At 44.8% G+C, this 13,628-nt stretch overlaps 1 protein-coding gene across 4 annotated transcripts in view; it reads right to left on the reverse strand.

Annotated features, from left to right (window-relative positions):
* The window catches only part of TNC (tenascin C), an 86,925-nt gene that overhangs the window by 18,561 nt on the left and 54,736 nt on the right, over nucleotides 1–13,628 (reverse strand). The window contains exons 15-18 of one of the 4 annotated variants that reach the window (XM_079790356.1): nucleotides 12,647–12,919; nucleotides 8,406–8,681; nucleotides 5,226–5,498; nucleotides 3,434–3,706 (exon numbers count right to left, since the gene is read on the reverse strand). The exons of 1 other annotated variant lie outside the window; for it this stretch is intronic. In XM_079790356.1, the coding sequence (XP_079646482.1) occupies nucleotides 3,434–3,706; nucleotides 5,226–5,498; nucleotides 8,406–8,681; nucleotides 12,647–12,919 (1,095 nt within the window). The remainder of the gene's footprint in view (nucleotides 1–3,433; nucleotides 3,707–5,225; nucleotides 5,499–8,405; nucleotides 8,682–12,646; nucleotides 12,920–13,628) is intronic. 2 more of the 4 variants (XM_079790357.1, XM_079790358.1) reach the window with 2 other exon arrangements.

The raw sequence follows: 13,628 nt of genomic DNA on the forward strand, positions 1-13,628 counted from the left end.
ATTTGACAGGAGGAAACCGAGGCTCGGGTCTCCAATGAACATTCTTGTGCTGTGACCCTTCTGGGGCCCAGGACTGGACAGCAGAACTGAGCGCAACCCCAGGGTTCTGGAAATAATGTTCACATGGATACTGACCTCGGCAAACCCATTCCCAGAACTGGATGGAGGTCCAGAGCCAGGGTAGGAACCTTGGGCTCATCACCAAGGCAAACACCCTGGACATTGGGTCTACCTGTGGGCGAGCTGTGCCTTCCCCTGACACCCAGTGTCCTTTGGCTCTCTCTGTGTTTTGGCTTGGCGTTCTGCCCTCTTTAGCGGACTGTGCTTCACCAGAGAATCCAGGAAACAGTTTTTAGGTCTCCAGGGATCTCACTTCATCTGTTCCCCTCTCCAACCCACGTTGATCATTAAGTTCTGAAACCCACAGACCACTTTGGAGAGGGTGTTTTTCCCTCTCTCCATTTCTGTCCTTTTCTCTCCTCCTGCAGCTTTCTCTTGCAACCTGGTAGCCACCCTCAGACTCTGCGGCTGCCTGGGGTTCTGTCCTCTCCTGGGAGAACTTAGGAAACCACAAAAGCTCTGGAGCCTGTCTGATCTGATTGTCCAAATACCACAGAGATCCTGGACAACCTGGGGCAGGACCCTTCACTTCCATGAGCCTCAGCTGCTCCATCTGTCCCGTGATAAAGGGTGCCGACCTTCAGGAATGTTTGAGGATAAACAGACACAATGAGTATATCTGGCATGCAGCAAGAACTCGGTAAACACGCTCTTTAATTTCTTTCCCATGTGATTCTGCCATGGGCCACCCTGGATTCTGAGGCAGCCCCAAGGGAAGATGTAGGTGAGGCCAGCTGAGAAACAAACCCCAGGGAGGGTGTAAACTCAGGCACTGTGGCTCTCCTGCCAACCTCTCTGATGCAGTCCTGGCCCATTTTAGATGGTATATCTTGAGACCATAGATTCCTTTGTTAGACCCCAGTGTTCTCCTGTAAAGTGGCAATACGATCCGGCCTATCTGAGAAACCACGGGCATCAGTAGCCTCGTCCATCATGCACTCCTGAATCCACAGTAGTGGTGGAATTTCAGGGTCAGTGTGTGTGGTATTTTTGGACCACAGGCCTACCTAAGTGTGGACGGCTGTTTGTTATTGTAGCATGTCTCCTTCCACATGAGGAGCCTGGGTCAGAGAGAAGGGAGGATTGCCAAGCAAGTGTCTCTGCAGACACGTTGACCCAGGCTCCAGACACAATGTTATTGCAACGCCGAGGTGTGTGGTTTCAAATGCATCTGAACTAGAACTGAGGGGAGGAGTTAAGAGGTTGTTTGGCTGGGGAGGGTGGGGTGCAGTGGGAAGGGAAACATTCTGGGATTTGGGAAAAGGGGCATTGACCACCCCCATTAGCCTTGGGGGTGCATGTCTGGGATTCCCAAAGGGGACAGGTTAAAGAACCTCCAGAAAAGAATGACAGAGTCATTTTACTCTGTGACTGAAATTTAAACTATTTTCTGTCTATTCTGTCCCCCTACCCCCACCCAGCTAGTGCCTAGATACATGTTGGCATTGAACTTCCCAGAGGCAAAAGCAGCCCCTGGCAACCCTGGACCTCCCAAAGGGGAGGCTGCAGTGAAGGAGGGGCTCAAACCACAGAAGGGAAGATGCGCCATTGTAAATCCAGGAATGACAGCTAGAAGGAGCGCCAAGTCATAACCTAAATTACATAAATAAGGTGTGTGTGATTTCTCTGAGATCTATTAGTAAGCAACGAACACAATCACACACACACACACACACACTCTTCTCTTTGTGATCCATAAGGCCCCAGAGAAAGAAATCAAAGAAAGGGCTTTCCATAAAAGTAGGGTCTGCCTTTTCTTGAATCATGATTATTCATTCTCAGTTTGGCTTTAGAACTGCAGGGCCTCCAGAAAAGACCAGCAAAACAAAATCCATCTGAAGTAAACTTTGAGAAACAGTGTTTATAAACCAAGGTCAAAACCAGGCTGCGCTTCTGATCTGCAGTTGTTTTATGGGCAGCCACGGGGGGCGGGGAGGATACAGACCCACATCCTGGGGGTGGGGTGTCCTTGTTAATAAGGCACGGGCTTTCCCCCTTGGCTGAATGGCTGCCTGGATTCAGCATTTCATCCACGTCTACAAATATTGGTCATAATTTCTATAGGGGCTTCTTGGAGCTCATTAGGCCCTGAAACTTTACATCACAAAATACCCATCTCTGAGCAAAGAGAAGGTTTGGGCCAGTGTTACACCCCATGCCTATCAGAGATGGCAAGTATATGCAAGGTGGACAAAAGTAGGTTCACAGTTGTGTGTATGGTAAATAATATAATAAATAATAATGCAAGAATAAACTTTGTTTTGTACTCATAACTGTGAACCTACTTTGCCCACCCCGGTATAGTCATTGATTATCTGTCATCCAGCCTGCTTATAGTTAATAGTATTAAAATAAGTTGGAATTTGGGTCTACCCCCAATCTGGTTGTGTGACCTTAGACTAATCGCTTTACCTTTCTGGGCCTCAGATTCTTCACAAGATGCACAAGCAGAAAAGGCTGGGCTACATCATTTCTCTGGTCCCTCCAACCACTTCTGTGGTTTTGTGATTCTTTCCCTCTGCTTCCTCTTTCAACAGCCATCTCTATGCTCCATTGCCCTCAGTCCTGAGAAGGAATTCACCCACCTGTGGTAGGCCTTTCCTTTTCCTTCTAAAGAGCCATTTTAGTTTTCATATTATCATTATAATAAGTCGTGCTATTAACCATCTTCCTTTATTCTCCTTGGAACAACTCGTATGGAAAGGGGTTTTCATTTCCCCCTCTCGTGCCTTTTAAGTATCAAATAAAATCAGCAACCTTCCTGAAGAGCAGCCCCTAACCTTGCCAGCTTCCCCCTTCCCTTCCAGATCACGGTACTGATTATTCACGCATGCATTTCATATATATTAATTTTTATAGGGGAAGGTACTATTCCCCATTATCCTTGCAGAGTATAGTTTGAACATTTGACCAAAGAATGAGGAAGTGTATCTCTGGGTAAAAAATGAGATAATAGGTAGAAGAAGTCTTTGGAATGGAAAAAATTCCATCATTGTAATGATGATATATTAATGATAATGAATATGTAAATATATCTCATTTGCTGAGCCTTTGCTATGTGCCAGCCCTTCTGCTTTGAGTTTTTCATGAATTATCTCATTTAATCCTTACAACGCTATTAATTAAATGGCATCAGACTCTTTTTGTGTAAAGACTTAGCCAAATTGCCCATCGTCACCCCTTCTGTAATCAAGAGAGCCAGGATCTCAATGCGAGCTTGTCTGCGCCCAAAGCCCCTGTTTTTTCCCAGCCCTGTGAGGAGAAGCCCCCAGGTGGGGACTCCGCTCTGTCCTCTCCTGTTTCTGTACGGTACCTGTGGTTGCTATAGCACTGACTGGCTGGGATCGCCTTCCACTGCTTATGCCATAGAGCTCAATCTCGTAGGCGGTGGCCTCTCTGAGACCCGTTATGTCCCTGGTACGTTCGGGGGCAAGGAGGGTTATTTCCAGTGGCTCAGACTGCTTTTTGGTGTCTCTGATTTTGAGAACAAAACTGTCGAAGACCCCTTCATCAGCTGTCCAGGACAGACGGAACCCGTCTGGGGTGGCATCTGAAACCAGAAGGTTGTCGACTTCTGGCTCGGCTTCTAGAAGGGGAGAAAATGGTGGTAGGAGGAAAGAAAACATCATTTATCAGTGTGTGTCATCTTCTCTCCAAGGGGGATGTCAGTATGCAGTGATGTCCTGAGAGATCGAAAGGAAAATCATTCAACATGAGCAAGTCTAGCAGGCCTAGGAGAAGGAAAAGATGGTCTTGACACATTTAATACAAACTGAGTGGATGCTTGCATATGTGAGTTTTGTCTAAAAGCAATCCTATAAATCCACATCTGGACTCAGCATTGGCCCCTCCCCTGCCTTATTAAACAAGTTCAAAGCCAGGAACTTGTTTACATTTGCTCTCTGTCTTCCAGTGGCCGAGTGCCCATCCTCCATGAGATCTTTTTCTTTTCTTTTTGAAAAGACAAATAAACCAGCTTTAACGATCTGTAGAGCTGCCTATGATGATACCGCTGATTATATTTCCCTTGATCATGAGCAAAATGGCTTTTAAAATGATGTAAATGTTATGATCTTTTGGCTTTTTTCTTGGAGCGGTTTTACGAAGGCTCCTACTCTTGACTTGCTTGCTTTAACCATTAGATATATGTTAAGATGGTAGAACTAAGGCTTGGAACCTTTTGTGCTAGATACTTTGGACACAAGGCATTATCTGGGATTGCCTGAACTAGACAAAACTCAATGTCAAGATAAATCTACAGCTGAGTTTCCCAAAGTGTACTCACAGCACACTAGTCCTGTTTGATCTTCTTCCTTAAAAGGTATCCACTATCCAATAAGCTTGGGAAATACTGCCTGGGTAAGTCCCTCTTGGAGAGACATGCACATTTGGTTGTTCTGTAAAGCCTTGTGGTCAAGGACCCTGTTTTAAGTCAGTGTTTCCAAAACTTATTTGAACATGGTTTCACCAAGTGGGGCTTGAAAAATTCTATGGAAATAGTAATCTCTAGAAAGACTTTGGGAAACACAGATTTTTGAATGTTAATGTTGTTAATGCTCTACTTCTCTAGGAATGACTAGTCTTGAGAAAATTATGGATTTAGTCTGTGTTGAAGAATATCGAGGATATTAGTGATTACCAAGATAATAAGTTGATCATTGGTTTTCCAATGACAAGCCCACCTGGTGAGTTTATCAAGATTACAGTTGAACCTTGGAGATGGTAAGTGTTGTAGTTTTTGAAATATACTCATTGTTATATTTCCTGAGAAGGCTGAAATGTAGCTGGGAACCAGCTAGGATGAGCACAGGGGAAGGTGATGTGGAGTAAACACAGAAGAGCTAGGGATAAGTCATGATCTAAAGGATTTGGAACACGAAGTGGAAACATTTGGAAACATCTCATTTCTGGAGTGGGAGAAGGGGAGTGCTCATTAGAGACATAAGACGAGGGAGAACATGGGGTGGGGACATAAAAGAACAGGCCACATCTATGGATTAAGTAGAGCACATGGACAAGGATGTTAAAACCATGGTGATCCGGTACATAGATTATATGGTAGGAAACCAGGAAGGGAAGAAAATGGCTCACTTGAATCAAAATACCTGTAACAATCTCAGCCCTCAAGGGCTTGGTTTGGTGCCCTTGGGTGAAGCCAGAGACCACAACCTCATAGCCAATGCCGGTTATGAGGCCTCTGAGCTCCAGCTTCCTTTGGGTTCCTGAAAGTGTGAATTCCTGGGGATCCAGCAGCTTCCCTGAATCCACCACCGTTACTAGGAAGCTGTCAAAGGCATTCTCCGATGCCATCCAGGAAACTGTGAACCCGTAGGGATTAATGTCGGAAATGGTTAGGTTTTCCAGAAGGGGCAGAGCCTCTGAAAGAAGGGAGGAGTGAAAAGAACTCAGGTTAGCAGCACTGACTCCGCCAGGACAGCACAAGTCTCTGCAAACACTGCAGATACCCCGTCAACCAGTACATGTATTACATGCTCAGCAAATGCATATCAGGAAGAGTTTAGATGCCAGATGATGGTATCTTGTATAACCTCATAAGAAGCCTATGAGGTAGATATTATTTGCATTATAGTGGTAAGAAAATTGAGCTTCAAAGAGATTGATTGGTTTGGCCAACTCACATAGCTAAGTATGTGATAGAGCAAGGTCTTCTGGAGTGTCTGACTCCAATGGCCATGAATCAAGTTGATTAGGCCAATTAGTGACACATATTCACAAGGTGAGATAAAAGGAGGAAGTAAGATTTTTATGGTTATGGCCAGTAAAAAATACTAAGACTTGCTAATTCTTTCGATGTTTGATTTTTCTGGATAAAAGTAGGAGATAAGGACATGTCTGGATCTTCAGTATGTTCTGTTAGCGTCATTTGTTCATTCATTCACCAAACATCTGCATCCCGGGCACTCCTAGTTTTTAGGTGCCCAGGGATCTTTCCATACACTGGGATTCCTAAGAGGAGTGAGCTTTTAACAGCTGAGTATCAGTCAATACTTCCCTCCCCCATCACATCTAAAGAAACAGGGAGGTCATTGACTTATCCAAGATCACATATCTACTAGGTGGCTCAGCTAAGATCCAACCCAGGTCATCATACTCCAAATTCAATGTTCTTTCCACACCCTTAGCCAACATCTCATTAGTCAACCCCACCAGTGCTGGCAAAGTCCCGAGGCATAAGCAGGATTAGTGAAGGTCCAAAGCCTCCCCTCCAGCAAAACAAAACGCAGTAATGGAGAATGTACTTATTTTTTACTGGAGGGGCATGGGCTTGGGAATTCCATGGCCAAGGCTGTTTTAGCTGCGTCTAGTTTAGAGCCTTCTTTTTCCCTGCAGCTAAATGGAAACTTTCAAAGAGATAAATGACCGCTACACTAACGCCCACAGTCTAATCCACGGGATGTAAAGAAAAATGTTTTAGAAAGAAGTGTTTGGTGAGTGAACGAACAAGTAAATAAATGCCCTCATCCCCTAAGCAGAGACTGAAATTTTACTGTGGCTTGGACTTTTCTGAACTTATGTTGAAACACTTGGTGTTTATTTTGAGACATTTTTTTTTTTTTTACCACGTAAAGATCTCCCCAGAATCATAACTCTATCAAAGGCAAAGATGAAATCACGTGGGCTGTGCAAACAGGCTTCCTTGTCGGTAAGACAAGGGGCTCAAATTCCGTGGCTGAGTCTTGTTTAGACAAGCGGCGCCTCGATTTGAGAGCTGCCTCTTTGCACCTCCACGCTGTCAAAGCAGCGCATTCTGATGAAAAGGATGGCGTGCGGGCTAATTAGTCCATCAAAGGCCTGCTATTTGTAGTCCCCCGTGTTCGCTTTTCCCCCTTATTAAAATATACTTCTTTTAAGATGCAGTCTTTTTTCTTCAAGGATTAGCTGAGACAATGCTGTAACTGGATCTAGGATTCCCAGAGCCAGCTTTCCCTACCTCCTTCTCTTCTCTCTGTTCTGTGGGAGGTCCTTCAAGAGGCTACAAGTCAGGGCCTGATGGGACCTGTGGCTGGCCATTCCTCCCCTCCTGGGCAGTGGGATTCTCATGTCATAGCTACCCCTGCCTCCCTGCCTGCCCCCCCATACCCCACTAAGGAGGTACCATGGTCTGTGTTTGGAGACCATATGATGGAGTGGATTTACATTAGATAGCAGGACAGAATATATAACCACTTTTTGATCTGACATTAAAACATAACTGGGATTCTCTTTAAAATAATAGGGAAGTCCAGATTGCATGGGTCTTTGGTTTCTATCTAGGTTTACCACTTATTTTTAAGAACAGCACTTTCCTCATAGTGGGAGAAAGAGAGGACCTGGCATCTGTGAAATGCCAACTGGGTGCCAGGCGGTTAAATCTCATCATAGCCACTTAGTTCCTGTGACAAGGTTGCCAGTGGGCACTATGGTATCCTCTCCCCATATATAAGGAAACTTGGGTTCAGGCAGTTAAGAACCAGATGAGGTTATATAACTGAGAAGATGCGGGAGAGCTTTAGGAACCACGCAGGCCTGGCCTCAAAATCCTCGCTCTTGTAGGACTATGTTGCCTCCAATTCAATACTTATTTGAACTTATTAACATCTTTTACCATAATTTAGACCCTAGGAGGTTCCTGGTTTAATGTGAAAACTGGTGGCAAAGTTGGTTTTCCCCTTTTTCAGAATAGATATTTGGTAAATCGACACTATTTGCAGCCTTTGCCGTTGATTTAGGATGATCTCAGGAGAGGAAATGGCAAAGTATTTCTTTATGTAACTCAAAGAGAAGTTAGAAGTCAAGTTAATGGATGGGTAAGGTTTAATTAAGCTTGGAATTTATCTCCTAGGTTGAGCCTTCATTAATTTGTTATGAAGTCAATTTTAAAGAAGTCTTTTTTTTTTTTAGAAGAAAATGATAAATTATTACATTTCTGGGGCAGGTAGGTCATGGTCTGCCTGCCTTATGTAGCATGGACAAATTCCTGCCCTAGGCCACATTAACATATAAGTCACTCTTTAGCCAGAATCTCCAAACTGCGTATCAGACAGTGTATAAAACTGAGCATAGACATCCATGGAAGTTTTATTCTGTTGACTTCATTGTCTCAAGTTCCTACACGTGGCTGCCTAAGATCCCTCTTTGCTCTCCATTTAGCCATTTATATTTGGAGTGAAGACTATGTTTTGGGTTCAACTTCTCTTTAGAATGTCTATCACCTCCCCACCTTCCCCCCGCCATTTCCCATCTCAGAATTCTAAGCAGACAAGTGAGAACCTTTGAATGAGTACCTGTCACGACAAAGGCAGTGAGGGGTCTGGTAGGTTCCCCTGCCCAGGTGGTCCCTGTCACGCTAACGTCATAGCCAGTGTTCTCCACCAAACCGGTGACGTGAACATGCTGAGCATCTCCTGAGACTGTGATTTGCTGGGGCTCATGCAGCCCATAGGAATCGCTAACATTGATAACAATCTTTGCAAAGGGCCCAGCCGGAGAGGTCCATGACACGTGGAAGCTGTCAGAAGTAATATTGCTAAGAATTAGCGTGCCCAGCTCTGGCTCTGGCTCTGAAGAGGAAGAAGGGAAACGGGCAGAGAGAAAGGGAGAGAGACATTGTTAGAGGAAGCGGTAGACCTCTCAGAATGTAGCCACAGAACATGAAAGTATCCATCCCTCCAAATAGTTGCTGAAAGGTAGCACATTAGGCTCCACTGCTTCATCAGCAGGCATTGATTTGCGTTCTTTTTAAGTGTAGACATGAGCACCAGCTAGTCATGCATGAAGAAAAGCAAAGAAGCCACAAGAGCAGTACACAGGATTAATGCAAAGGGTGTCAAGGACACCGGCTGTAATGGGGCCTTAGCTCTGTAAGCTGTTCCAAGAAGACAGCTTCCTGGTGAAGTATACGTGGCAAACACAGAAGACTACACCTCACCCTAGAGATTCCCAAAGCATGCTTGCATTTTAAAGACTCTGAAATGCTGGCTCGGTTCAAAAATAAACAAACAACAACAACAAAAAAACCCTTCATTTTGGTTAGCCCAGCATCTCATAAACTTATTGATTCATGGGTACCCTTTATGAGGGATATTCTTTGAACATCTCAAGAAGCTGGTGTGCCATTGAGCATGCCTTAGAAAATCTACTTTGAAGTTTCCTTAGTCTTCTGTACATCTATTTGGATTGTACAAATTAAAGGTTACTATCCATTCAAGAGAAATTCTTAACAGTACTTAGAAACCCAAAGGTATATGCCATAGGGAAACCTACATCTCACCCCAAATGCTTTAAATGTGGAAGTGACTTTCATTAAAAAATTCCTGGTGTATGCAAATGTGAAAGAGAAACTTAACGTCAGGCGCTGCCTTTTTCTGATTAGGAAATTCCCCTAGTGGATAATTTGGAAAGGTGGATGGTTCCATTGAGGTTAAGTTTCTCTTGTCCCTTAAAGTCTAGACAATCAGGGATAAAAGCAACTCATTTTTAAAGTGGGGGGCTTGTATCATTGCTTTCAACTGAGATGCATTTGGTCTGGTCTCCTAAATGCATATTTATCAAATACTACTACCACTAAAGTAAGTTCAGCCCAGCCTGTATTTTAGAGAGAGGCAGCAGCCCTGGAAGGTGAAATCCGAGGATGAGGACTTAGGGTTGGGAGGAAGCAGACCAATCCTCCCACGGACTTAGGAGTTGTTTGGCTGCAGCTACTGTATTTACAGGAGGAGGGGACTCATTTGTATAAACTTGAGCTGGACAACTGCACAGCATAACTTGATGCCATAAAGTCCCTAAGGACAAAAAGGATCTGGCTCAGAAACAGAATGTAGCCCTAGGTAAGGGCATGGGATTTCCTACTTAGCAGTCAGCTTGAGGCATAATTTGCAGCCACAGCACTGGCAGATTCCTTCAACCCTACAAAAAGTAAAGTCCTCCAATCGGGACTCTGTTTGTCCTGTATTTGGCTGTGGAAGCAACCTCCCGAATTAAGGATGCACGCTAGGACTCTCCTCATGTGACCAGACAAGAGACTGGCAGTGCCAACACATTCACATGCTGAGTAAGGCCTGGCTCCTCACTGCCAGGTCTCCTTACTGCCAGCTGTCTCCCAAAGGGTGCAACCAAGCTGAAAAGTGAGGCGCAAGAAAAGACGCAGAGAGAGAATGGTAGTTAGTGTTCCATGCAAGCCAGAGACGTTTTTCTCCCACCACGTCTAACCCTTCGGAACAATGCCTTGACATGCTGCCTGCTTCCAGGAAAGACAGACATTTTCCAAAATTGAATGCTCTGAATATTCACCACATGCACCAAGATTCTGACAAGATGATGGATGAGGAGGGAGATTCTAACTCTTTGTGAAGATTTCAGTGGATGACAAAACATGCTTGATCGAGTAAATGTCAAAAAAGGACAGTCTATAGGGAATGCAGGCACAGGGAAGGCTCAAGGACAAGGTGAGCCCACTGGGTCCTCTCATGTGGTTCCTGGGGTGTGCTTTAGGGTCTTTTCTCTGCCTGTTAGTGGTGCTACTTCTAAAATCTTTGTGGAGAGAAAGAGAATGTCGAGCATTCTGATCAAGGAACCAGAGACGGCATGCACATACCTTGTTCAATATGACACAGGCAAACTCTGATTAGAAAGACCACAGGCAGATGATAATGGCAGGAACTGGAAACGATTATTCAAGATCAGATGAAAGGATGGTTTAGAAATTCAACCAAAGCAAGTCAGGTTAACTCTTTCCAATTCAATCCAGATGTGAATGCATATTAAGGAAACAGCGGTTGACATTAAAGTTCCTTAACTGGGGTAAGAGTATTTTTTTAATCTTTAAATCTCTGATTTGGGTGGCTCTATCACATTTTGAGAAAGATCTAGAAGAACTAGGAGGATGAAAAATGGGGAGCGAGTGATTTTTTTGGGATGCTCCTCAAAGGAAGTTCAAGGAAAGTGAAGAACTGGTCCCAGGAAATGCCTGTGGTTGTTGGACAGCCAGGGTCTGCGTGTGCTGCCCGCCCATCAGCCCATGAAGGTGGGCAGGGTAGATGGAAGGAGCTCTGAGGGCAGAGATGCGGGACACTGCAGGCATAGAATGCACCACGGTCCTCGGAGGTGGTCAGAATGCCTAACTTCTCTACGAAAGCCATCAAAGGCACATTCCTAGCTTTCCACGAGATAGACACACTGCCCCAGGTCACATGTGTGATAGTGAGCTGGCTAAGGAGCGGTTTGGCTACTAAATCAAGGAGGGGGAAAAAACACGAAAGTGTGTCAATCTGAAACACTCTCACAGGGTCCAAATCAAAACACATATGACTAAATCCGTAAAGTTTTACACTTTGCCCTCTGGTAAAGGAATGGGTCCTTTGTTGGAAACCAGTCTGAACCATGAGATTCACATACATGTGGCTAATTTTCTTCCCCGGGTTGTGTTCTAGTACTTGACCCTGGCTGAGACCAGAATGAGATAATGCTGGCCCGCTGACTTTCCTGTGAGCCACCCTGATAACAATTTGTAGTCTTACATAGAATGAAGACAGACCCTCCCTCAACCATGGGGGACTTACACGAGAGATCATTTTGATGCTACAATGTCTACTCTTTTCTTGAATTCCCCAGAATATGAGATTGTGAACTATAAGAAGAAATTCTCCTAGGCTTATTCCACAAATAACGTTTTTCTTCCAGTTTGTGATGTCTTACGTTATCTGTCAAGAGAAGGCATTGTCCTCAAATGTGCTGAGGATGCTATTTTGAATGGAAAAGGCTCTCCTTTCCAAGTTCATTTAGATTATTCTCTTTTGCAGCATGCCACAGGACACCGGCCTCAGAGTGTGTCACAGGCACTACGGATTTAAAGTGAGAGCCATTTCCTCTTCTGTTAAGCAAGCTCCTGGTTGAAACATGACTACCTTACTTCTGTGTTTGCCATCTACCATTCGCTGCTCTGGGGGCCAGACAGCATGTTCTGGTCTTTTCTCTTAGAAGTGGCATTGGAATTGGGGTGTTCTGAATGGAATGGTTTCCTCTGCACGCATCTGAGGAGGAACCTGCTCTTATTGTTTTCCCAATTAAAAAAATAGCACCAATACGACTTCATGAAACCATCAGGATGTTTGGGTATTAAAGAGGTCAAAGGCACTAGGAAGAGAAAGACACTAAGATAACAAAAATAGGATTTTTAAGACCTCTTGATGGATGTGGATGTCTTGCCAACTCAGGGACAATGCTCATTATGGGTATTTTTTGCTTTGTTTTGTTGCTGAAGGGGATAATGCTTTTCTCCAGATTCTATATGGCAATCTGGACCAAAATACATTTTACTCTACAAATGTGCTAGTCAGTGATAACGCAGGCAAGGCGAATGCACCACTTGGGCTGCTGTTGGAAGAGAATTTTGTTAAATAACCTTGAGCTTGGCATCATGGAGGAGTCACTGCACTGTGGCTTGCGGGTCAATGGGCCAGGAATGGCTGCACCCTGCAAGGAAGACCCTGGAGAGAGAGGGCGTTAGACATGGAGCATGCACGTGTACCTGTGGTGACTGTGACATTGATGGTTTGGGTCCGGATGCCGGGAGCAAGTCCAGAGAGGTAGATAATAAAATCATTACTAGGGCGGAGCCCTGAGATGTAGGCAGTTCGTGCAGCACCGGAAATTTTGTATTGCACCGTCTCCAGTAACCTATTGGAATCAATAATTTCAATGGTAAAGGTCTCGAAGGCGCCATTGGTAGCTGTCCAGGACAGATTGAAGCTCTCAGGGGTTATGTTGGAAACATTTAAGTTTCCAATTTCAGGTTCTCCGGCTGGAAAAAAAAAGGGGGGGGGTAGGAAAGAAGAAACAAATAAATTTGAGTTAATCATTTGTCTGTGTTTTAAGGTTGAGGTTGTTAATAGAACCGCAGTCGGGAAGAAAGATCTGATACATGAGGGTTATGGTGAAATGCAGCAGTGTTACCAATCAGTACCCATGAGGGAGGGAAGGGGGGGTTGTTAAAAGAAAAATACAAAAAGGAAGGTACGGCAGTTAGAGTTCCCCGCTCTGGAGCTGCCCATGCCAGGCTGCCGGATCTGGAGTGTGAGAAACATGCTGAATGACTGGGGCTGTGCCTGCTGTGCCTAAGCCTAGATGCTCCTGGGAGCCCCACCTCAGGGATGCTGGCCATCGGTCAAAAGATAGGAGTGCTGGCAGCTTCCTGGCTCCGGATTTGCAGTCAGGAGACCAAGGTTACTGCAGGCGCCCTTTGCTTTGAGGGAGCTCCCACCTATTCAAATGAAGATTAAATAATTCTGATGCCGTCACCCTCCCAAGATGGTACCTGGAGGCTTCTGATTTTTGTGACTTGAAGGAAATTGGCAATGTGTCAGTGCCATTCGTGGGACTTGCTTTATCCTTCTGACAAGGGCCAGCCGTTCTCACAGTCTGTTAAAATAGCTTGTCCTCTCTTAACTGCTTTCTTTGTGGGCCAAGAAGGCTAGTATAGCATTGCCAACCAGGAGACAAGAGCCAAGGCA

Source organism: Cnephaeus nilssonii, assembly GCF_951640355.1.
Source record: "Cnephaeus nilssonii genome assembly, chromosome: 14".
In the NCBI taxonomy this organism is placed as follows: Eukaryota; Metazoa; Chordata; class Mammalia; order Chiroptera; family Vespertilionidae; genus Cnephaeus; species Cnephaeus nilssonii.